Genomic DNA, 23,960 nt, shown 5'->3' with positions numbered 1-23,960 from the left:
TCCATTGTTCATCAGTTATGTCTATATTTTTTTAAAATTATCAAACATGTATTAGTAACTGTTTTAAAGTCCTTGTATGCTTATTACAATATCTGTGTCATATCTGAGTTTATTTCTATTAATTGCCTTTTTTCTCAATTTTAGCTCATATTTCTTGCTTTTTCGGATGTCTGGTCATTTTTTGTTATATGTTGGAAATTCTGATGATATGTTAGGAGTATGCTGATTCAAAGAATTTAAATACGCATGTGTGTTAAACTAGTGTCTCAGCCACAGGGCTCTGCCTTTCTGAGCCAGTTGCTCCTAAGAAATCCCGATTTGCTGAGCTGTGTGCAGAGGTGTCTGGAACCTCACAGACACTGAAGTTTAGGCAATGGCTTTGGTACTTTAGAGTTTAAAATCTGGAGTCAGACTATCTGGGTTTGTATCCCAACTATTCAGATTACTTGCTGTATCACCTGCAGCAAATTACTTCATCTCTCTGTGCTTCCATATTCATATAATGCGGACTATAATTCAGTACCTACTTTATAGGATTATTGATGTAATTAAATGACTTAATACATGTAAAGCAATTGGAGCAGTGCCTGGCATATACTAGGTGCTCAGTAGGTGTTAGTTTGCACTTTTAAAAAAGCGAAATGAGGCGTGGTGGGGAGCTCAATTTGTGAAGTGCCTGCCTTCCACTCAGGTCATGATCCGGGGTCCTGGGATCAAGTTCTGTGTCAGGCTCCCTGCTCAGCAGGGAACCAGTTTCTTCCTCTTTCTCTCCCCCTGCCCTTCCTCCTGCTTGTGCTCTCTGTCTCTGTCTCTATATCTGTCTCTCTCTGCTCCGACCCCCCCATGGGTAGTTTCTCTCTCTCTCAAATAAATAAAAAAATCTTTTCTAAAAAAGTGAAATGACGTTCTCTAGAAGACTGGTCCCCTGTTGCTCTGTGACCCTACTGCACGGCCCCCTTGTTCATAGATGCCTCTCCTGTGTACACCTCTCTCCTCACCCTCTTCTTTAGACTATGGTCTCCTCCAGGGCCAGGACCAGGCCTGGAAGCCGTCATGCATATGCTACAGGGGTACCATGCCCCATTTCGTGGTAGTTCAAACCCCTGCTTCACTCCTACCCTACACCACAAAGCTCCTCTGGCCAAGAGAATGGTCCAGAGCCTGAGGAATAGGTGGTGTTGTTCCTTCCTCTCATCTCCCTCTAGGAAAGATGGAAAACCACGTACCATTAGAGCTGGCACTTAGAGACCATCCCATCTGCCCCTTCCTTTTATAGACCAGGTAATCGAAGCCCTAACAGGACAAGAGCTGGGCCCCATGTTGTACTTGCGGCATAGTAAATAACAATGGCAAGAAATGGTAGTTTTCTAGGGCTCTCTGCTCTGGGTTTGAATTATGTCAACTCTGAGCTTCATATTGCCCTCCCAACAACAATAAAAAATACCAAGTAGCTGTCATCTGTCATCAATACAACACAAGAAAATGATTTAATTCTGATTTAGTACACACACCTTTCTTATGCACAAAATGTTTCAAAATATGAGTGGATGGAGGGATGTAATAAAAGGGTCTGATGGTGGATGATTGGGAACAGGACTGTGGGGTGCCCACCCTTCTGTGCCCTGCCCAGGAGGCCCAGGATTTCTGGGGTGGCCTGTTGGCCAAGAGTACAAAGTCTGAAACCCACTTGCCTGAATTTGCAGCCTCAAGTCTGCTAACCAAAGACCTCGAGTAAACCCCGTTTCCTCATCTGTGGAGTGAGAATGGTGGTAGGAACTACCTCACTGCGCTGGCTGTGGGTCGAATGTGTTAATGTACATACCCAGTAGTGCCATATAAATGTGAGCTACTGGCTGTTTACATAATAGTATTATTTCCATTTGCTCTCAGGTCCCTTGGGCCCAGGGACCTGGCAATGCCCGATCGGAGAGCCTTGTCCCTGCTTAGGGCAGCACAATTCCAGCCCAGGCACTCAAATCCCGTCACTGATAAAAAATTGCAAGGAAGGGATCCCTGGGTGGCGCAGCGGTTTAGCGCCTGCCTTTGGCCCAGGTCGCGATCCTGGAGACCCGGGATCGAATCCCACGTCGGGCTCCCGGTGCATGGAGCCTGCTTCTCCCTCTGCCTGTGTCTCTGCCTCTTTCTCTCTCTGTGTGTGTGACTATCATAAATAAATAAAAATTTAAAAAAAAAAATTGCAAGGGAGGGGAGCCCTGGTGGTGCAGCGGTTTAGCGCCACCTGCAGCCCAGGGCGTGATCCTGGAGATCTGGGATGGAGTCCCACGTCAGGCTCCTGCATGGAGCCTGCTTCTCCCTCCTCCTGTGTCTCTGCCTCTCTCTATGTCTGTCATAAATAAATAAATAAATCTTTAAAATAATAAATAATTTTTTTTTAATTGCAAGGGAGTCACAGAGAGGACTAGGGACTCGCCCACGGTCACCCAGTCAGGGTTGGCCCCAAGCTAGAACCCACATGTCCCGGTGCCCAGAACACTCTGTCTTAGTTGGGAGCAGGTTGTCAACCAACTGGGTCCAGGTTTTGCAACAGAGCCTGGTGATCAATGTGTTCATTTCTATACAGGCTGGCGTGTTTATGTTGACAGGGTTGTACACTCTGGGTGCTGCCAGCTGGGCTAGAAGTGAGCTGGCTGGCTGGCCCCACCCAAACTGGCAGGAGCCTGGGTGAAGCTGGGACCAGACTTTGGAGCTAAAGCCTCTCCCCAGACACACTCCTTGGGGGTCTTGCATGGGGGGCTCAGTCCCCAGGGCACCTGCCCCAAATATGTTCCTTTGGAAGGGTCTGGGGGACATGGCTTCGACCACTCCTGCCCTATCCTCACCCTTTCTGAGAAACCGTGGATCCCCAGAAGTCCTCTGCTTGGCCAAGGGTCCCCTCTGGACCAGCCTCCCCCTCTGCACCATTGCCTCGAACACATGTCCTCGCCTCCCATAAAATGGTGGAAACTTCATTCCTTGCCAATTCTCTCCTTTGATTGCATGATGCCCTCACCCCAGCCTGGGTCTGGTAACCCCAGTGACCTTGAGTGCTCCCCTGCTCCCCAACTGCCACCTGATTGCCATCACCTCTCAGCCTTCGAGGCAAGAATCCGGCCAGCCAGCTTCCTTGGCCCCAGGCCCTCAGCAGTGTCAGCACAGGATCGGTGCAGAAAGAAGGATCTTCCAGGAACTATCTATCAGTCAGGGGAAGGGAATATACACTTAAGATTTTTATTTCATGGTAGACAATTATGTTTAACAAAATAACACCCAGCCTCTATGCTAAGTGCTCCAGGAGGGGCTCAGCCAGGGCAGCTCCAGAGGGTCCCTTCCAGTGGACTTCCTGGAGGAGGAGTCGTCTGAGGAATAGTAGGTGGGCCAGCTTGTGGATTTTGCAAGGGCATGGAAAATGAAGATTACACATTTTCCAAGCCATCCTGATCCAGGGATAAGCCTATTTGTTCAGCCTCCACATCAATTTAGAAACTGTACATCCAGCGTGCACATCAAGCTGCCCGGAGGGTGCTAAAAGACCCGGACATGGGATTCCTGCCAGCCCATGACCTGAGGACATTTCTCGTGCCATCCCCTCACCTATACCCACTCCCAGCATCAACTCTGATCATTAGATCATTAACGCCACTGCTCAGTCCTCAGCCGGAGAGCAGCACCAGAAGGGAAGAGTCATCGCGTCCTGGGGACAGAGGAGGTCTGCATTCCTTCCTGGGGTTCTCTGGGGCTGGGTTGGTGATATGGCATGGGCTTCCAGAGCCCACTGGGAACCCCGAAACAGCACTGATGGGGGGCAGGGGAGGGCTTCCAGCAGGTTCTCAAGGGGGTCCTAACCCCTGTGGCCAGTAACCCAGACCCAGACTATCAAGGCGTCCTCAGAGGGAGGGCCTGGAAAAGAGAACTTTAAGGGACTGGAGTTTGGTGATGGGCCGAATTTTCTTGAAGTGAGTGTACTGGCTTTGAGTAGCTAGTAGCTCAGTGTGGAAATCTGGGGGTCACCCACCATTGCCTGGGTTCAAGGCCTTGGAACAAGCCATCCCTGTCGCTGCTGCCATGCCCTGCCCCTGGGCCTTCAGAGGGGACTTAAAATCCCCCCTAACACCCAGGGGGCCACCTCGCCCGACCAGTACCCCCACCCCCAGAGGTAGCCTGGCATTTTGAGGTGGTGGCCTGCAAGTGATCACCAAGGGGTGGGGAGCTCGGGGCGGGAGGCCTGGCTGGGCAGGGTGTCCAAGGAGCAGGGTCCCTGGTGTCAGAAAGTTTGGGTTTGTTGCCACACTCCTACCAAGTCCTGAGATGAGGGAGGAAGAGGAGAGGGTGCTAGAGGGCAAAGGGCAAGGTGCAGAGGCAGGGGTGATAATGGAGTGTGGATGGAGGGCAAATCTAGCTCATGTGGTTTCCCGGTTCCAGAGCGGGTCACGGAGACCTAGGCTTCCACCCGGCTCTGCCTCTCGCAGGGCATGTGACACGGAGCCACCGTCCGGCTCTCTGGACATCTCTGTTGCCTCAGCCGGGGCACCAGCTGTTGATACCACTGCCGTTACAGGGTCGTGGAGAGGATGCAAGGGGCCACTGCATGTCCAGGGCTTGGCACAGTTCATGCATTTACTAAAGAGAAGTTAGTCAAGACACAACCCAACCAGAAGTCAAGCTTCCACCCAGGCTGGGTCCCAGCCTGGCTCCAGGTGCAGGGCCCACTGGCAGGAGCCAAGTCCTCCCACAGCCCTGCCAAGGATGGCAGCCAAAGACTGCCTCCCTGGCCCACACCGGCAGGTCCCTCTTCCTCTCCTGCTTCCCACCCTCTTATGTAAGGCTCGCAGGTGGGCAGCTGGGGCCCGCGCCAGGTGGGTCAGAGGTGTCTCAGGCCACACCTCACCCACAGCCCCAGGGTAGGCCGGGGCGGGTCCCCACACACGCCCAGCCCCAGCGCCTCATTACCAGCGGTGCCAGCTCCCACACTCACGATGCCTTAGCCGGCGGAGCTCAGGGAGCACCAAGCCCTCTTCCTGCCTCCACACGGGAGACCAGGTGAGCTCCCCGCTGTGGCTGGATCCTGTCAGGCACCCATTCTGCCGTGAGGCCTCCGGGGGATCCTCAGCCAGGACCCCTGATCCTGAGACAGCTGCTGGGGGTCTGATCTTCAAGGTGAGACAGGCCATGTGGACAAAGGAAGCATGAGGGGCGTGGGCCACCGTGGTGGGGGGCAGAGAGGCCCGTGTGAAAGTAGCCCATGGGGGGGCTGTGGCGTGGCACACTCCAGCCTGGGTGGTCGGGACAGTGGGATCTGGAGGACATCCTGCTTTTCCCTCAGTGAGGGCCTTTGAGGATTCGGGGAATGTGTAGGCGACGCCCTGCACTGCTGTGCTCCGGGAAGGGAGGCTCTCAGCTTTGTGCCCGGGGCAGAGGGCGGCCAGCACTGGAATAAGGAACAGGGAGGGCGGCAGGGGTGCTCAGTCATCTGCAAAGCGTGAGTCCTGGAGTCTGCTTGCTTCGCTCATCGTGGTCCTCCTGGTAAGTGCCTGGCCCGGGGTATGGAAACCAGAGCCCGAAGGCGAGCCCATGTTGCTCTCAACACGATCAGATGTGTGGGCTCAGCAGGCAGTAAATTACAGTCAGGTGCCCAGCCCCAGGAGCCGGTGAGTCCTGCCCAGCAAGGAAGGCACCTGCGTCCGGGCCCAGCCCAGCTGCAGGCCGTGACGCACCCTGTATCTGTTGCAGGGTGGTTTGGTGGAGCGGGGCCTCCCTGGGGCCGATGCATTCCCGGAGGTCCCCACTCTCTCCTCTGTGAGCTCGAGGGGCACGGCCGCCCCACGGGGACCATGCCAGAGATGCTCCTGCTCATGTCTGCCGGCTCCGTCCTGAGGACCGTGTAAGGAACAAGGACCCCGCCCCCCTCCCAGGGAGAGTACCCAGGCCGCTCAGCACCCAGACCCATCTTGGGTTTGGGGTTTTCGCTCCACTGAGTCACCCTCCCGATCGTACCAAAGAACTTTCTTCTCCTGATTCCCTGAAAGATCCTTGACAGCCCCCCAGTAATATGGGGGAGCTACTGTGCACTAAGCACTTTGCAGATGTCCTGTATCCTCACCACAGACACAGGGTGATGCAGAGCACCGAGGCTCAGAGAGGTACAGTGACTTGCCCAGACTCACACAGCCAGTGAAGGGGGTGAATTCTGGTGAACCTCAATGCTATATTGTTTCAAGAAAGCATTTATTGAGCACCTATTGCATACAGAGACGTGGCTGCTGAAGGCTGAAAGGGAAGATAGACAACAAAATAACTAGGAGATGGACCCCCATCTGGGAGAGGCTCCCGTGGAAAACGAGAGCTCCTCTCAGCTTGTGGGTCACACACACAGTGGCAACATGAGGAGGATGTTTACTGAGCTCCCGCTGTGTACCTCGGTGCGTGTCAGGCCAGAGGACAAGAAGATTCATGGAACTGACCAAGCCATGTGTGGCCTTCAAGGCCGTGAGAGGGGGACGGTGTTGGGGATAATCCTCGAGGGCTTCCTGAAGGAGGAACTGAATGAGGCTTGGTCGGCTCTACCATCAAATGGTTCCCTTCAGCTCCTCTGGCAAAACAGGAGGACAGAGGCAAGACCAGCTCACCAGAGACGGTCAAGAGAGGGAGTGCAGGCAGGCTCTCCTGGCCAAGCACCTCACGGTGTATTTGTGCACACACGCCCTTCTAGAGCTCCTTGCTCCCCGAGCCACTAGGAAGGCACCGCAGACATTTGGTTTCTGTGCAGGACGAGTAATGCCAGGTGCTGAGGGTGGGTGTGTACAAGTAGGACGGGAATACTGTGCTCATCACCTTTGCCAGGCGCTGGTGGCGATCACGAAGGTGCCACCTCACCCGCTGGTCCCTCTGAGCTCCTGGGCCTACTGTAGGGGACACAGCGGGGGCAGGACTGGAGGTCACCCCACCCATGCCCCCTGGACCCGGACACAGGGTGGTGGCCATGCGGGGAGGGCACAGGCCCTGGCACCGCCCACACGGTGGGCGAGGGTGCCGTCCCCTCCAAGGGGCCAAGCTCTGGCGAGGACGTGGACACGCTTTACCCGCCTGGAAGATTGGACCTAGCCTCTTACTGAGGCACCCAGTATTCTGCAGGCTCAGGGCTGAAGGCTTGAGCCAGACCGTTTGCCCCACGCAGCTGTGCACAGGGTGACAAGACCCTGTCACACCGGCAGAGGAGGACCCCTCCACCGGGTCACCTGTGAAGGAGAGAGCAGGACAGGGAGTGGACGGCAGTGTGTCTGAGCCACCAGGGCCCGGCCAGCACAGGGGTGCCGGGCACTCGGGAAAGGGCCCCCCACAAACAGAGGGTTTGGTTCAGGAGGCTCTCACTTGGCCACCAGCTCCCTTAGGCGCCTATCTTTTCGCTTCATCTGTTTTTAGCTATTCTGAAACCAGAGGCAGTTTACACCTGTTATCAGGTGGGAAAATGCCGCCTGAAGCTTTAGATGGGGGTTCAAAGCAGACTTGTGAGGAGGCCGTTCAGATGGCGAGCGACCACCATCAGCGACGGCCTCGGCCAATCTGGGGTGGCTGCCCAGCTGGCGATTTCCAAGGCTGGCCTCGCTCGCCCTTGAGGACCCAGCCAGTGGGGCGGACGCCATCCGCAGCCCGCCATCCGCGCGCAGGGACTCACAGTGCCAGACCCGAGGCGTGTGTCCTTCATCCGCCCGCTACTTGTCTGTGCCCAGAGCTCCAGGCCGCTCGGTACCAGTACGATTGTCTCCATCCTAAAGCAGAGGCAGAGTCCACTCTGCGACCCAAGCGAGTAATGGTGGTGACCCGTGACCCAAAGTCAACAGGACAACTCCCACACGCTCAGATCCCCACCCTAGAAGCACGCTTTGTCATCTCAGTGTTCCAGTGGCTTCCCTGGGACAGGTCCCCACTCACGGACAGAAAGGCCTCACTCACGGAATTCCCAAGACCGGGACCAACTTGGCCCCACCTCACCCCGCTTCTCCCCACGCCCTTCCCTTCTTATTTTTTTTTTAATTTTTTAAATTTTATTTATTTATGAGAGAGAGACAGACAGACAGAGACACAGGCAGAGGGAGAAGCAGGCTCCATGCAGGGAGCCCGATGTGGGACCCGATCCAGGGTCTCCGGGATCATGCCCTGGGCTGAAGGCGGCACTAAACTGCTGAGCCAACCGGGCTGGGCTCCTCCCCACCTTCCCTTCTTAACCTCCTGATGTGTTTCGCTTTAAAACCTAATTCAGGTTCTTAAGCAGACTGCTGCCAGGTGGGCCTGGGTGTGTTCGCAAACTTAGTTTGAGCCTGCAGTGCCGGCAAGGAGTAAGGCCGAATGTGACAAGCAGGTAACTGGCCCAACAGCCTGGGAAGTGGGCAGGGATGGAACTAGCCCCATCCTGACAGATGGATGGGACTCCCTGAAGCCAGGGTTCTGCTCTTGGAGCTGCCATGACCAGCTGCACAGGTTGCACACTGCACAACTCCAATGGGCTCTGTTTGCATAGCTGAGGAGTATGAAATATGCCCCAGGAGTTGTGCAAAAGCTGCAGTCCTGCTTGAGTGTGGTGCGTGTACTGAACTCCACCCACTCATCCCCCAGGACGTTGAGGTCTGGCTAATTGAACCCTGAGGAAGAATGATGCTGAGGTCAACAAGAGAGACCTTATAAGTCCTGGGGCTATCTGGCAGGAAGAGGAGATCCATTGTCCAGGGTCACCAGGCCTGGGAAGCGAGGAGGATCTGGACTGGGGGTGAAGGCAGATGGCTGGAGCCCCAGATGTCTCTGGCCTCACGCTGTCTTCTCCATGGGGAGAGGAGATCCTCACTTGGGGCCTGCAGAGGACCCATGAGAACCCTGGGAATGTCCTCAGCTCTGCTCTCAGCTTCTAAGCATGACTGTTTTCAAGGCCTGGGGCCCAGTGGGTATGGGGAGCAAGGAGGAGGGGCTCCGCTGGAGCTGTGCCCAGAACTAGCCACTGCTGGGCCACCCAAGCCGTTCCTTATCCAGAGAGGGACGCTGAGTCCAGCGAGAGCTGTGCACCTGCCAGAGTCACACCACAAACTAGAGCGGGCAGGGCTTGATTGTTCTTTCTCCTGAGCCCTTAGAACCTGCAGGGAGAGGCTGGGGGTGGTGAGCACAGCCCTGCAGCTACTGAGTTCTTGTCCCCTGACTACCCCCTCTTCCCCCGGTAGGCAGAGACACCTGCCAGGGGCAGAGATGCCACTGTCACCCCCGGGGTACAAGACATGTGCTGAGCCAGCACCGGGAAGCCAGGCCCCAGGGATCTCACTTTGTTTATCTCCTCCCTGCCAGCTCCCTGACTGATGGCCAGACGCTCTCCAAAGAGTCCATAAGCCACGCTCTCACGCTCCCGTCCCCAGAGAAGGCGAAGGATGCCCAGCTGGATGGGTCAGGTGAGCCGGCCAGGAGGCTGCAGGCTGCACTGGGGTGCCGGGGGCTGCAGGAAGAGTCCAGGCAGAGGCGAGCAGTGGGGAGCTGCTGGACAGGACTCTGGGGGCCGGGGCAGGTGGGAATCCTGCTAGTGGCTGCATCCCCCAGGGACACTCCCACACCCCACTCATTATGGCTGCATCGGGGCCAAGCACGAAGGACGCAGTGGGCACTGGGGCCTCAGGAAGGGTGGAGGCCCAGGTAAGCCAGGCCAGGAGCTGGCAACCTGGTTGCCTGGGGTGAGGCACCTGCAGGTGGCCGGAAGTGAGCAGAGTCTGTCGGAGGCTTACAAGAACTTCCTGGAGTGCTGGGTGCAGAGTTGTCATTTACCCCGAAGAGTCAACACAATCATAGTAGCAACACAGCTTTGCTCACTTTTATTGGCTGTCCCACAATATTGTAGCAACAGCACAAGTTAAACAAAACTCGCAACAGTAAGTGCCTGGCACAGAGGGTTACTGCCTCCTGAGTTCTGAGCTATCCTTGGGGTGGGACATTGTTGCCATTTTGCCGCTGTCCTGTGTCACCTCTGGGGGAAAAAGCTGCCCCTGCAGTGCATGTCTGCCCAGCTATGGACAGCTGCGAGGTCCTGGGAGCAGCCAGGCCTGATCCCAACACCAACCCCCAGCTGTTTGGGTGGAAGCGTTTGAACTGGGTGTGTCTTCAGTTTGGGTCCACTTGGTGTTGTCCTCGTGGTTGGACTAAGTATGGGTCTGGGGAAGCAGATGGTAGTGTATGAAGTGGGACTAGCTGGGGAGGCCGTTTCCTTGGGTCCCTGCACAGGACAGAGGAGAGGGCAGCCTCTTCCCCCAGATTTCTTCTGGCCTGGCTTTCCTGGTTGGAAGACAGAGACAGCATGAAGGCAAAGGTCACCATGTCTAAAAGAGGCATAGGGAGGGCAGGCTCCTTGCCCCCCACCCGGGGCAGCCTGGCTCCCTGGGGAGCAAATCCCAATCATGTCCCCCAGCAGGGCTGGCACTGCCGTCAGACCAGCTGCCCCTCTCTCAGGCCCAGCATCTTGGGCTAAAGGGGCTTCTTGGCACCAGCGCTGTCAGCAGGCCCCTGGAGGAGCTGCCCCGGGGACGGGGACCCTGCCCTGGGAACGTGTGGCAGGCCTGGCATGGGGATCACACCCTGCCCAGCCTCTCCCGTGCAGCCCCCTCACCCATCATGGGCTGAGTGTCTGCACGTGCCAGCCTGGTGTGGGGCTGGACACCCTTTCTCTCGAGACCTCCAGCAACTCCAGGAGCCCAGGCTCTAGGCTCCGTGCGGCAGAGGCTGGAGAGCCGCAGCTAGGGGAAGCCCTCTCCATAAGATTGGGAGAGGGCACCATCCACTTGAAAGACTGGAGGGGGTGCTGGAGGGTTATGAGGGGCTTCACTCCCCCTTCCCCAAACAGCTGCCCCTCGGGAGGAGGAGTTAGCTTTTATTAAACATTTGCCATGTGCTAGGCCTTGTGCAGAGGGGTTGACTGGTACTCATGTGATCCTCACAGCAGCACTGGGGTAGGCACTTTACCATTCCCATCTGACGGGGGAGACTCAGCTCAGAGAGGTCCTGAGACTTTCTCAGAGTCACACAGCTAGTAAGCAGTGTAACTCTTAAGTGGCCATGCTGCCCCCGTGGGGTCCTGGGTAGCCGTGTGGTCCCCTCCAGCTAGCCACTGAGCTAGCAGCCCTGCCAGGAGCTCTGAGAATCCTGTCTTCAGCAATCAGCATCCCCCAGCCTCCCTGAGTTCCCAGAAGCTCAAGGGTCCTCTAGCTCCTGTCCCCAGGCCAGGCTTTGGGCCTGAACCGGGCCACCGAGCTAGCTGCCACAATGTGACCTCCACACAAAGGCAGCCTTGTGCCCGGCCTTGGAGACACATTTCTTTCTAGCTCTTTCTAGCTGAGCATGAACCCCAACTGGAGCAGGGCAAGGCCAGACCACAGGGAAGGGGAGGGGTCTAGGGGGACCAGCTGCTGGGAATGGGGCTCCTCCCCACACCCACTCCTGCTGGGAGACCCCACATCAACTAGAGAGCTCTGAGGCCAGGGTTTCTAGCCCCGTGAGGCCCTAGGCTGAGTCAAGGGAAGCACGGGGCCTCCCTGTGCTCCTCACCCCCACCCTCCCTCATGCTTCAAGGGCAAGGCCTCTGTTGGGCTGGAAGGAGAGCTCTCAACCTGAGGTGGGGAGCAGGTGGGGACAGTGGGGTTCACAGAACCACTGTTACTTCAGCCCTGGGTGGGGGTGGGGAGGTCAGAGAAGGCTTCGCAGAGAACAGGGACATTTGTGTAGGTAACTCCTTGCCTGAGAAATGGGAACTGAGGGTAACCCGGCCTCACCAGCCCAAACCAGTGGGGATCCTTATAAAAACTTTCCTACTCCAAGTGTCTTAGCCAAGTGTCCAGTTCCATCGCATTGGGAGTGTGTTAGATGCTTTGTGCAGAGTTGCCCATGTCTGATGTGGTTCTAGAACACAGGTGAGGTTGGTGGGTCTGGCGCCCATGGCCAAGAAAAGATTCCTGAGATGTCTTTGGTGCAGAATGGGGGTTTATTAAAGCCTGGGCACAGGATCCACGGGCGAGTAAAGATGCTGCCCCAGGTCATGAGGGGACGCCAGGCTCAAAGTCACTCCCATCTATCCCCAGGGGCCACAGGGTCTGTATACAGGGTGGGGCTAGGAGGCTAGCTCATGCCCCAAAATGACAAGACAACTGCCTTGGTCACCTGGGGTCCAGCCCCAGCCCCAGTGGTGCCCCCAGAGGAGGTGCCGGCAGAGGGAAGCAGGGCTGTGAGGCCAAGAGGTCTCTGGGGCAGGGAAACTGGCTCAGGCCCAGCACAGGCAGGTAAAGCCGCTCTCAGCTCCCCCATGCCTGGACAGGTGGGGCCCTGGGGGTAGAACCCAAAACCCAAAACAGGGACCCTGGGGAGCCCACAAAGACCAATTGTTACTCAGATGGGGAAACTGAACCCAGGGAGCACATGGGTTTGCCCAGGCTTTCTCTGCTGAGTGGCCACAACCCAGAGCTCCTGATCCTCGAGCCAGAAGGCTAGGGAGTGGCCAGCAGGTGGAGGGGTCTCTCCCACTTCAGGCACAGCGGAGCCAAATTCACAATCTGGTACATTCTGTACAAAGTCTACACAGACTGTCCTGTCCTAGGCAGGCCTTGGCCTTATCTCAAGCCATGTTCTGAGGCTACCATGGCCTCTTTCTCTTAAATATCCCCAGGAATGGGGCTGAGCTGTGTCCAAGGGCCGCAGCAAAGGGTCACTGCGTGCAGAGCAAGTGCCCCGGCCCTGTCCCTGGCTGACCCCTGCAGCAGGGCCTTCCGGGTCTCCAGGCAGATCTGTCCACAGCCTGAGAGCCACTTTGACCTTGACTGGGCCTCTGTAACCCACCAGTTGTACAACAGGTTGGTTCTAGGCCATTCCCACACCCCTGGGCTCACCTCCCCTCCACCCCTTCCCTTTCCCAGCCAACTGAGTGATTTCCTCTGTATTCACATGCCTGAGTCCAGAGACCCATGGACAAGGGCTCCCTGCCCGCCCGCCACCCCAGTATAATGGGGGATTGATACGACACAAGCCAGGGTCAGGCCAGGACCAGTAGCCATGTGAGCCAGAGAAGGAGGGACAAGGCCGGGAGGGGGAAGTGCAGGCTGGGCCCTCAGCACCGTCCTCTCGAGTGTGCTGTGGGGGATGGCTGCACACTGTCTGCTAGCTGGGTGCTCTGGGCTCAAATGCTTGCTGGAGTCCAGCTGGGACCCCGAGTACATGACCCTGACTGGGTCCTGTGTTCTTGGCTGGTACTGTAGCCATGAGCTTAGTTGGGTTCAGCAGACCTGTGTCCCAGTTGAACTTCAAGGTGGGGGGATGGGGACAATTCTAGAAGGCTGGCCACTCGGGGTTTTGGGCCAGCTCTGCCGGTGGAGCACGTGAGCTTGATCTCAGGGCCATGAGTTCGAGCCCTGTGTTGGGCGTGGAGCCGACTTAAAATAAAAACTAATAAACAGAAAAGAAAGGGCAAAAGGTCGGGTAGCCCATCCTGATTGCTTAGTCTGCTGGGGCCCCAGGAGCTGGCCTTGAGCAGCAGGCTGAGGACACCCCCAGATCACGGTAACCCCACCCCTTGGGTCCAGCAGACTGTCAGGGGACTTGGGCACCATGCTCTCCTTCCCCCAATGCCATCCCCAAAGGAATGGACCATGGACCCCCACACCAACACCCCATCCAGCGAGCAGGACTGACCGAGGATGGTCCCACCTGTGCTCCTGACCTGCTGTGACCTTGGGACACATCTCTGCCCCTCTGGACACAGATTCCTCACTGCTGATGGGCTGCTTGTGGAGTTCCCACTGTTTCTCAAGGACGCCCCCCACACCCCCAGCTAATATCTCAGCCACATCCATAGTTGTACTTATTCTATTGGTGAACGTTTGCCACAAGGGCAGCGCCTGCACGGGCTCAGGTCTATTCCCAGAGAAGGAAGAGAGGTTTCTGGAGTGCCCGGTGGGCCAGCTCCCCCCAGGGATGCAGGAGGCCCATAGTTTCTGCTTTGCCTGTGCGTTCATACCACTTTCCACCGGATGTCGTTCTGCGGGATTTCCTTGTCATTAAATTCTTTAAATGCTTTATTTTAATGACTACCTGGAACCCATGCCATGGCTTTGCTGCTGGGGACACTGGGTCGATTTCAGTGACCTTGCTCAGGGAGACAGAGCCACAGAGAAGTGGGCCTCTGCATCTCCAATCCGTTCCCCTGGGCACTCCCTGCAAGTGTGGTGGCTGTGGCTCACAGGTCACTCCTTTTTGAAGCCCTTTGGTATATATTGGCTGATTGCCCCCAGGAAAGTCATCCAACCCACAGTCCCACTTTGCCTGGCACTCCGGCCACCGGACAATGTGGTCTGCTGGCCTGGAGACAGCAGGTTGGGAGAGACCCAGGTCAGGAGGCAGGTGGGCTGGTGTGTCCAGATGGCTCAGTCTGGGAGGTCGTCATGAACATAGGGAGGAAAAGAAGCTCGGGAGCAGCCAGGGGAATGGGAAGGAAGAGGCCCCGTGGCTCTCTGCTCTGCTGGCACCGTGCTCACACACACTCAGCCCTCCCACACACTCAGCCCTCTGCCTGCCTCTCCAGGCTCCCCGTCACAGCCTCTGCAAGTCGCATTCAGACCCACAAGACAGAGGCTCCCAGGCACAGAGCCCCACGAGGTGACCCCATGGGCCTGGGCCGGGGCGTGGGGCTCCCGCTCCTGTGATTGCAGCGCAAGCCCGGCTCCAAGGCTCAGCCTTTCCAACTGCTCTGCCCACCTTGCTAATAGCTAAAAGTGGGGCTTCCAACTCATCATCCAGGGTTTCTTTTCAGACAGAGCTGAGGTTGGGAGAGGGAGCAGCATGAGCCAATGGCCAAGGGGCCCTACAGGGCCGTGTGATGACAAAGGGCAGCGTGAGGCCCCCAGGCTTGGAGCGTCATTTTCCCCTCGTTCAGGCCCTAAGGCCCCGAGCTGCGGCAGGCAGGAGTAGAGGACACTGAGCCGGGCTGCCAGGTGTGTAGCACAGGGGTTCACGAGGCTGTGTCGGGCAGACACTTGCTGGGGGCCGGCCTCTCTCAGCGCTGGGGACAGGGGTGACCTGCATCACTGTCAGGCCATGCCGGAGGGCAGCGGGAGGGAAGAGCAGCGAGGCCTGTGTCCCTTAGACCCATGGTCGGTCAGCCCAGCCTCCGGGGACCAAGACGGGACAGAAGGTAGTACCTTCTTCCCCAAAGCCCCCTGACCTCCGCTCTGGGCTGGGCGTCTGCACTCCAGTCACACCTGCTTTCAAGAGCTTCCAGCTGCGGCAGAGGCTGGGAGTAGGATATGGGCACCCCACCTGTCACGAGGTGGGCAGGCACACAACGCACCACGGCCACTGCGGTCCTCCGTGTGCAGCAGAGTCACTGGGCCTCTGGAGACCTGGGCCTCTCATCACCCGCAGCCAGGTGCCTGTCCTCCAGGCCGGCCTCATCCCTGGGCGGAGCAGCCAGGCTCGAAGACCCACCACCATCCCTTTTCTTTACATCCCCTCTGTCCTCCTCTGATGGGGTCACCATAGGGCAAGAGCTGACTTGGGGACAGGCAGGGCCATGCCCTAGGAGGGGAGCAGCTCTGTCTAAAATGTCCATTAAAGTTTAAAGGCTTTTTTCTTCAGATTCAATGAACCCCCTTCTGGAGATCTGTCCTTTGGAAAGCCTGGATCAAGGGCAGGAAGCTGGGAGCCATCTGAGTGCATGCAGCTGGGGAAGGGGCTGCGGCGGGTGCTGCACCCACCCGTGTGCCCCCAGAGATCTGCTGGGGTCACAGAACCAAGGACAGGTCATTTTTGATAGCTACGTTTGATTTGGTCGGCATGATGTTTTTTAAAAGTGTGAGCCAACAGTTAAAAATGCCGGGATTGCACACAGACACCCAGATGTCCTCCTGCTGGCCCCAGCTGCCAGAGCCAAGGTGACCGCCCTGTGCCCACCATCCCCACCACGCCCTGTGGCCTCCCTGACACAGTTACTGTCCCCATGGACTGTAGTTGTCCTTCCTGAATGTTGTTCTTTATCAAGAACAGAAACAGGAGCGCCAGAGCCGTGTGTTTCCAGGATGGTGAGAAGGACCCTGTGTCTTTGTGGGAAGGCAGACTGTGGCCTGTTTCCTATGCAAACCCTGGATCGCTTCATTCCTGCCCTTCTTATCTTTACACATTATTTTTTTAAAGATTTTATTTATTTATTTGAGAGAGAGAGAGCACATGAGCTGGGGGCAGGAGGGGCAGAGGAGAGAGAGAAGCAGACTCCCCACCCAGGACGCTGAGGTCCTGACCTGAGTCGAAGGCAGATGCTTCACTGACAGAGCCATCCAGGCGCCCATCATTACACATTATTTATTGTGATGCTGACACCTGAGCCACCTGACTCCTTTGGGCATTTGGGGTTTATTACACTTGACTAATACAATAGTAACAAGGCCCAGGGTGCCTGGTGGCTCATTAGGTTAAGTGTCTGACTCCTGGTTTCAGCTCATTTCATGATCCCGGGGTTCTGAGATCAAGTGGGCTTCTCCCTCCCCTTCTCCTTCCCACTCACTCTCAATTTCTAAAGTAAATAAATAAATCTTAAAAAAATAAATAAATAACACAAGAGTAACAGGGTCCTTTTTGTCCTTTGGATAGAAAATGAAAGCGGCCCCAGTGACAAGAGAAAGTCTAACTTCCTTGTGCGTGTTTGTATGAGTACGGTGCACACACGCCCAACATCAGCAAGGCTCCCTAGAGGCGTAGAGTTCAGGACAGCCCATGAGGTTTTATATCACACATTTCTAAACTGTGTCCTATTTCTGACAAGTACATATTGTTTTGTGATTTTAAAAAAGATTATGTGTTAAAGTTAAAACTTTTGAAAAAAAATAATAAAGTTAAAACTTCTGGCTGAGGGAAGATGTAGCAACAGATTATAAAACTTGTCTCTGATCTTGGCAATCAGGGGACAATGGGTAAATGCAGCAGAGCACTGGCAGGAGAGGAGGAGCCATCAGGAGGAGTGGCCATGGGGAGGAAGAGCCATGGGGAAGAGGAGCCATGGGGAGGAGCACCTTCAGGGAGGAAGAGTACCCTCAGGGAGGAGCACCTGTGGGGAGGATCCACCTTTTCTGGTTTAGGGGCCAGGAAGGGAACAGCTGCCCAGGTATTAGAACTGCTTTATTGGGGTATAATTGTACGGCATCAAATTTACCATTTTAAAATAATGAGTTTTCACTGAAAAAAAATTATTCTTTTCAATTATTTGTAGCAAATTTTTATAGTTGCACCAGTTTCACTGTGATCTAAGTTTAGAACATTTCCATCACCCCAAAAATATCTTTAGTGCCCGTCTGGGGTGACTCCCTGTTGCCAGCAGGCAACCACTACCCTACCATGTCTCCTGTCTGCCTTTTCTGAACAGTTCCCTTCAATAGGCTGTCATTTCCTTCTGGCTGCTTTCACTGAACAGGCTTCTGAGGCTCAGGTGCGTTGGGTCCAGACCAGTCCCGGGTGCCTTTGCAGAGCGGACCTGTATTCTCAGGTGTGGAGAGCCACATTTGACTTTTGCTCAGCAGCTGACAGGTGTTTGGTAGTTTCCTCATTTTGATTGTCATAAGTAGCACTTATGCACATCTTTGTGTAGCAGATTCAGTGGCCTCCTCAGAAGGAGGAACCAGCTGTCCTGCCCTAGCCTGGGGTCTGCACCTCTTTCTGTCACAACCTCACAGTCCACACGCAAGCCAAATGTCTGAGGTTCAGAGGTCCTGTCGCCTGAAAAGGACATGTGCCCACTGGGACCACGCACACCGTCCGGCCAGTAGGTGGCAGAGCTGCCCTCCTTCCCCCGCAGATCATCTGCTGAGAATGACGGTGCTGGCCTGGGGAAAGGAGGCCCCATGGACAGAAGCATCTAGACTACACATCCAAGCCTCCTCAGAATTTGGAGAACTTGGAAAAGCATTAGTGTGCATTTATCGAGCACCGATGAGGTGCCGGGGTTCTTCATATACACCATTTCCCTTGATCCTCTTATCATCCCTGATGATTGAATCCTTGCCTTTCCTCCTTGAAAATAGACCCAAAGTCTCACGTGCTGAACCCAAATCTGATCCCACCTACTACATGCAGTTGGCAGGCTGGATGGTGGCCCACCCGTGAGCAGTGACATTGGGCACACCAGGCTGCTCTGTGGCCTCGGGAAAATGACTGGGCCTCTCTGAGCTGCCGCTGCCCCGTCTGCAAGATGAGGCGCCAGCCCCTGTGTTGCTGGCTGGATCCCAAGGATGGGGGTTTGGGGGTGGGGCACCTGGTGGGCACGAGGGAAGGCTGTCCCTGTGGCTGGGAAATATTTCAGGCTAGTCCCAGCCATCTGTGCCCAGGCACCCCCTTGGGAAGGCTGCTGTTTCTGCGGCTTTGACCCTCTGTCCAGCTGGGTCTCCAGTTCTCAGGAAGCAGAGGAAGGAAGGAAACCCTTGAGGTCTGGTGCCCTGCTCTTCAGAGGAGGCCCAGCTTCTGCTGACCACCTGGCCTCCGGGAGCCAGGCCCGGTGCCATGAAGACAGGAAAAGGTCCAGGCCCCCGATGTCTCTATGGCTTCCACCTCCTCGTGACATCCTGAACCCTTGCCCGGCTTCAGGGCTGCAGATCAGACTGCCTCCTCCAGGCAGCCTCCCACCTACCCCAGTCCCTTGCTTGTCCACCAGCACCCATGGCCCAGGACCCAAAGCATGGCTGGGGCCAGAGGCTGGGGAGCTCTGCCCACAGGAGGACCAGGGCCCGGAGGGATGACCCTAGGCCAGCCTGGTCCCAGCTATGGTTTCCCCTCCCCCACAGAGGAGACGTTGTGGACCACCCGGGCCGATGGCCGTGTGCGCCCACGCTTGCACCCGGCCTGCCCGCAGCCCCCCTACACTGTGCACCGGATGTTCTATGAGGCCTTGGACAAGTACGGGGACCTGAGTGCTCTGGGCTTCAAGCGTCAGGGCACGTGGGAACACATCTCCTATTCTCAGTACTATCTGCTGGCCCGGAGAACTGCCAAGGGCTTCCTCAAGGTGAGGCCCTGGAGATGTAGCCCTTCCCTTCCCCAGCCCTGCCTTCCAGCTCTGGGCCCTCGACAACCTCCCCCTGACCCCCACCTGGCAAGCCTTTAGGACAAACAACTGCAAAACCACTACCCTCTCTGGGGCCATGGGTGTGTGCTGGGCCCTGGACCAGGGCTCTGATGCTTTAGGAGCCCTCCCCACGCCTGTCAGCCACTCCACACTTGTTTTTCCCTTGTGCTCACATGTGCCAGGTGGGTTGGGCTGCCAGGTGTGCTGGGTGGAGGCCCCCACTCCCTGGAAGGCCCCTGGAGGGGCAGCGAGGGCCCAGGGCATCTCCCACTGGGTTCAGCCAGGGCGGGTGGTCCCTGTGGTCTGGAAGGGGCCTTGCTGGGAGCAAGAGGCCCCCTTCCATGCCTGCTGACCTGACCTGTCTGCCTTGGTCCTGGAGCTCGGCCTGGAGCAGGCCCACAGCGTGGCCATTCTCGGCTTCAACTCCCCAGAGTGGTTCTTCTCGGCGGTGGGCACAGTATTTGCAGGGTGAGTGGCTGGGGGAGAAGCAGAGTGTCTGGTGGGTCAGGGGCGGGCAGAGAGTGGGAAGAGAGCTGTTTCCTCTTTTCAGAGGCCCCTGTGCCCTCCACAGACCCCATCTCCTCCCAGGTGCCCTCTGGGTACCCCTCGGCCCCCGCTGCTGGAACAGCGGTGCTGAGTTGGTCTGGGAGCCCTGCCCATCCGGGTGTGGCAGCTCTCTGGGGCAGAGGCTGGGCTGAGGGAGTGGCCTTCTGCTCCAGCTCAGACACAAACTTTTCCTGGGTCTCCTGCAGCGGCATTGTCACTGGCATCTACACCACCAGCTCCTCTGAGGCCTGCCAGTACATTGCCCACGACAGCCGTGCCAACATCATTGTGGTTGACACACAGAAGCAGCTGGAGAAGATCCTGAAGGTTTGCGGGAGGGGGAGGCGGAGGCGGATGTGGGGGCCAGAGGCCAGGTGTCCGTGCGGTCGTCCAGCTCACAGATGACTTTTCCACCCTCCCTCCTGGGGTCCTCCTCATGCTCAACAGCAACCCCATGAAATATAGATACACATAGAACAAGGCAGGGCAGAGGGTGCTTACCCCCTGGCTGGGTGGGGACACTGAAGATTGGGGAACCCAGGAGGGGGTGGCAGGGCCTTGGGCTAGGGCCACCTGCAGGTCCACTGCCTCCCGTGGCTCTCCCTCTGGGCAGGGTCTTCCCGTGGGCACTGGGTCCTCTGCTGGCAGAAGGATTGGTGCCTGGAGGGTGGCCCAGGGCTGGGACAGCCTGAGCACTAGAACCTGACTTTTAGTGCAGAGTCAGGGGTGGGGGGCTGCCATGGGGCAGGGGGTACAAGTTTTATAAAGTCTTCTAAGGACAGCGGGGGCATAGCAAGAACTTGAAAGCACCCCTTGAGCCAGCTAGATCTCCACTGCAGGGTGGGATTTACTTAACATCCACCTCTGATTGTCTATATCCCACATGAACCACGGCCAGGGTGTGGTGGCCTAGGGACACCCCTGAGCTGGCCCAGCTGCACTGGCCGCCTGCCAGATCTCAAGGGCTCCTTACATCCCAGAGGCCTCTGGGATCGACGTGGTGGCTTGGCTCTGGTTTGGAGATGTCATCAGGGCCCCGGCTCCTGACCTGCCCCTGATATCAGGACTGTGGGATCTGGATCCCCAGAGGGGCCCAAGCCGGAGACTTGGCCACGATTCAATCTATAGCAGTATCCTTTTTCTTTTTTTTTTTAATTTTATTTATTTATTCATGAGAGACACAGAGACTGAGAGAGAGGCAGAGACACAGGCAGAGGGAGAAGCAGGCTCCATGCAGGGGGCCCTACATGGGACTCCATCCTGGGTCTCCAGGATCACGCCCTGGGCTGAAGGTGGCGCTAAACGGCTGAGCCACCTGGGCTGCCCCCACCCCCCCCCCTTTTTTTTTAAACCATAGCAGTATCCTATATGTGCTTTTCAATTATTATATTGCTTAAGTCTTGACTTTCATGGGAAGAAAGAAAGGGATTGTTTTTAGGACTTAGGGGGCTTTCATAACCTGGAGGTTTAGAAAGGCATCTCATCTACCCCATGTACATCTCAGCCCTGAGGGGCCGAGGGGTCTCAGGGAGGAGGCCCCAGAGCTCCATGGTGATAACAGAGCTCAGGTGCTGAGCACCAGCCTACATCTCAGAGGCCCCAAGAAACTGTCTTGCAACACCATCCTACAGACAAGGAAACAGTGCCAGAGAGGTGATGCACGGCTTGCTCCACGTTCTGTCCCTGGTAAAGGTGGCAGCAGGGGAAGGACGCTAGGTTTTATAAGGGAACCGGGAGAGCCAATCAAGGGAGCTGGTGAGGACAGCACGGGGACCCAGGGGCTGCGTTGGGACCAGAAGGGAATTCATCACATGGTCCCGAGCCACAGTCGCTGGGGAGGAGGGTGCAGAGGGAGCCTCGCACCCCACCAGCATCTCAGTGGGGAAACAAGTGGGTCTCCTGGGCCTGTGCCTGGGTGAACACTCTGCTGCTGCCCTGCTTGGTTGGTTTCAGATGAGGGCCCAGCGGGCCTGTCCTGCCTGCAGCCTCCAGGCCCCTCCAATGGCTGGCAGGAGTCCCCAGGAGTGCTCCCTTGTCCCTGCCCTTTTGGATTCTTTCGAAAACCCTCTTTTTAATGGGCACTTTGGACCTGCTTTTGTGTTACAACTAAGATCCGTCCAGTTGGCTCACCGTTGTAGGAAGGGGACTGCCTTGCCCCCGTGGGAACCTCTGACGTGTTTTCAGGATCTCATTCGGATGTCTCCATCCTGTCTGGGTCATATACATGCCTGAGATCAGGGAGTGGAGGGGGTGCGAATTATCGGGGCCATAGTGAGTTGCTGTGAGAGGTAGAGGTGAACTTGAGCTGACCTTGGCACCCCTGCTCACACCCACACCCACACCCCAAGCACTCAGGCCATTCACGAGATAGAAAAGGGTGCAAGAGTTTAGAGAGTGATAACCATCAGGGGCATCCTGTCACTGGCCTGCCCGGGTGCCCTGGGACTCGTGGGCTCTGATGTCCCTTGGTTCGGGGGCTTTGCAGGCCCCAGAGGGCTCTGAAGCAAAGGAGTCACTAGCCCCATGTGCAGCCAAGAGCTGACCAGGTCCCCCAAGCCAACTTCTCTGGGCCTCAATCTTCCTGGTTTCCCTGAGAGCCAGGCAGGCAGGGGTCCTTCTCTTCACTCTCCACATGGGCTCCCCAGGATCCCAGGCAGGGAGGGCAGGGGAGTTTTACATGCCTCCCAGCAGATCCTGCCCAGCTCGGGCTCTGGGCTTGGGCTCTGGCTCTGGGTCTCACCAGGGACCCTTGATGCCGTCCCCCTGACCATTTGCAACTGAAGAGACTTGAGTTAGGAAATACTTGCCCCAGGGCACGGGCTGCTGCTGCAGAGTCTCCAAGGGTCTTTTAATTCAAAGCAAAGCCCCACCTTGCTTCCGTGTGGACACCAGCAGCCTTGCATGCCCCACCTGGAACTCCTGCAGGGGACACTGGGCGTGGGGCCAGCACCCTGCCTTGAACACGCCCATGGGTGCTTCTGACCATGTAGGAGTCTTTGCCATTGACAGGCTGTGGAACTAGGTCGGCTGTCCTGAGCAGTGTCCCACATTCTCCCTGCTGCTCAACTCAACCGCTAACTTCTGTCATTGCTGTAAGATGGAAAGGCTTCATGCATTTCAGACGCCTGCTTCCCCCCCCCCCCCCCCCCCGCCCCGTACCCCGCGGGCAGCTGAGCATCAGCGCATTTGGGGAGGGGGCACTGCTTGTCGTCCACTGTGGCATTTCCCATTAACCTTCGAGCCCTGATGGTCTTTGCCTGAATTAATTATTTCATGAGTGGTGGCAAAATGTTGGTTTTCTAAGTCATCGGCTGGGACTCTCCTCCAGAGGAAGAATTTTCTCTCACTATCTGGGGCTCTGTGCTCTCTGGAGTGCCCTGTTGGCATTGCGCCAGGCGCAGTGTGGTCTGTTTTGACGAATGTTCGGGGCCAATTTGAAAGAAGGTGCATTCTGCAATTGTTGGGTACAACGCCCTATGAAAGTTAATGATGTCAGCATGGTTGATGGTGTCCATAAGTTTTAAATTGTCTGTCCTTATTGATTTTCTGTCTACTTTTCCATGAAAGACTCAGAGAGGGAGTGTGGAATCTGCAGGTATTACTGTGGGTTTGCCCATTTCCCCTTTCCATTCTATTGGGTTTTGCTTCATATACTTTGAAGTGCTGTGATGTACATGTCTTTAGGCTCATCTGTCCTCTTGGTGCAACAGCACCTTTATCAGTAAGAAACGTTCCTGAAAAGGAGCTACTGTGTCTTAAATTGATAAACCGCAGACGTCTCCTGCTTGATGCCTGCCCTGAGTCCCATGTAACCCACCTGTGTCCCTGTGTTGACAGCAGGTTTCTCGTGGACAACAGAGAGCTGGGTCTCGCCCTTCCCACCCGACCACACTGTCTGTAAACCGACTGTTTCTCTATCTCCCATCTTCTCCTTGGCCTGCGTCCCCTCTGTCCTGAGTTCCTTTGGCCTGAGTTTCTTATCTACATTTCGTCTTTCATTATTCCATTCTATCTCCAGGGGCTAGTTAGTTATTGCATTAGTGTTGCTCTGGGGTTTACCTTCTGCGTGTTTAACTCAGCCCGGTCTGCTTGGCTATTACACAACTCTCACTGCCTACGCCAGGACGGGGTTCTGCTACTCCACGCAGGGGCTCCCGCCAACATCCCTCCTCCTCCCCATCCTTGGCGCCCTTGCCTCCATTCTACTACCATCCAGGTTACAAACCCTACAACTCATTGTTTTCTACAGTCGAGGATCATTCAAAGGCATTTTAAACTTTTTTTTTTAATTTTTATTTATTTATGATAGTCACAC

At 56.3% G+C, this 23,960-nt stretch overlaps 1 protein-coding gene across 5 annotated transcripts in view; it reads left to right on the top strand.

Annotated features, from left to right (window-relative positions):
* The window catches only part of ACSBG1 (acyl-CoA synthetase bubblegum family member 1), a 47,852-nt gene that overhangs the window by 10,972 nt on the left and 12,920 nt on the right, over positions 1 to 23,960 (top strand). For 2 of the 5 annotated variants that reach the window (XM_025438561.3, XM_025438558.3), the window contains exons 2-6: positions 8,255 to 8,353; positions 9,322 to 9,422; positions 18,819 to 19,039; positions 19,479 to 19,567; positions 19,852 to 19,972. In XM_025438561.3, coding sequence (XP_025294346.1) covers positions 8,255 to 8,353; positions 9,322 to 9,422; positions 18,819 to 19,039; positions 19,479 to 19,567; positions 19,852 to 19,972 — 631 coding nt within the window. Of the gene's footprint in view, positions 1 to 4,968; positions 5,155 to 5,727; positions 5,879 to 8,254; positions 8,354 to 9,321; positions 9,423 to 18,818; positions 19,040 to 19,478; positions 19,568 to 19,851; positions 19,973 to 23,960 lie in introns of those variants that run through there. The other 3 variants (XM_025438559.3, XM_035714260.2, XM_025438560.3) reach the window with 3 other exon arrangements.

The sequence above is a fragment of the Canis lupus genome, chromosome 3 (genome assembly GCF_003254725.2).
Source record: "Canis lupus dingo isolate Sandy chromosome 3, ASM325472v2, whole genome shotgun sequence".
In the NCBI taxonomy this organism is placed as follows: domain Eukaryota; kingdom Metazoa; phylum Chordata; class Mammalia; order Carnivora; family Canidae; genus Canis; species Canis lupus.
This window is presented reverse-complemented; position numbering and strand designations above follow the sequence as displayed.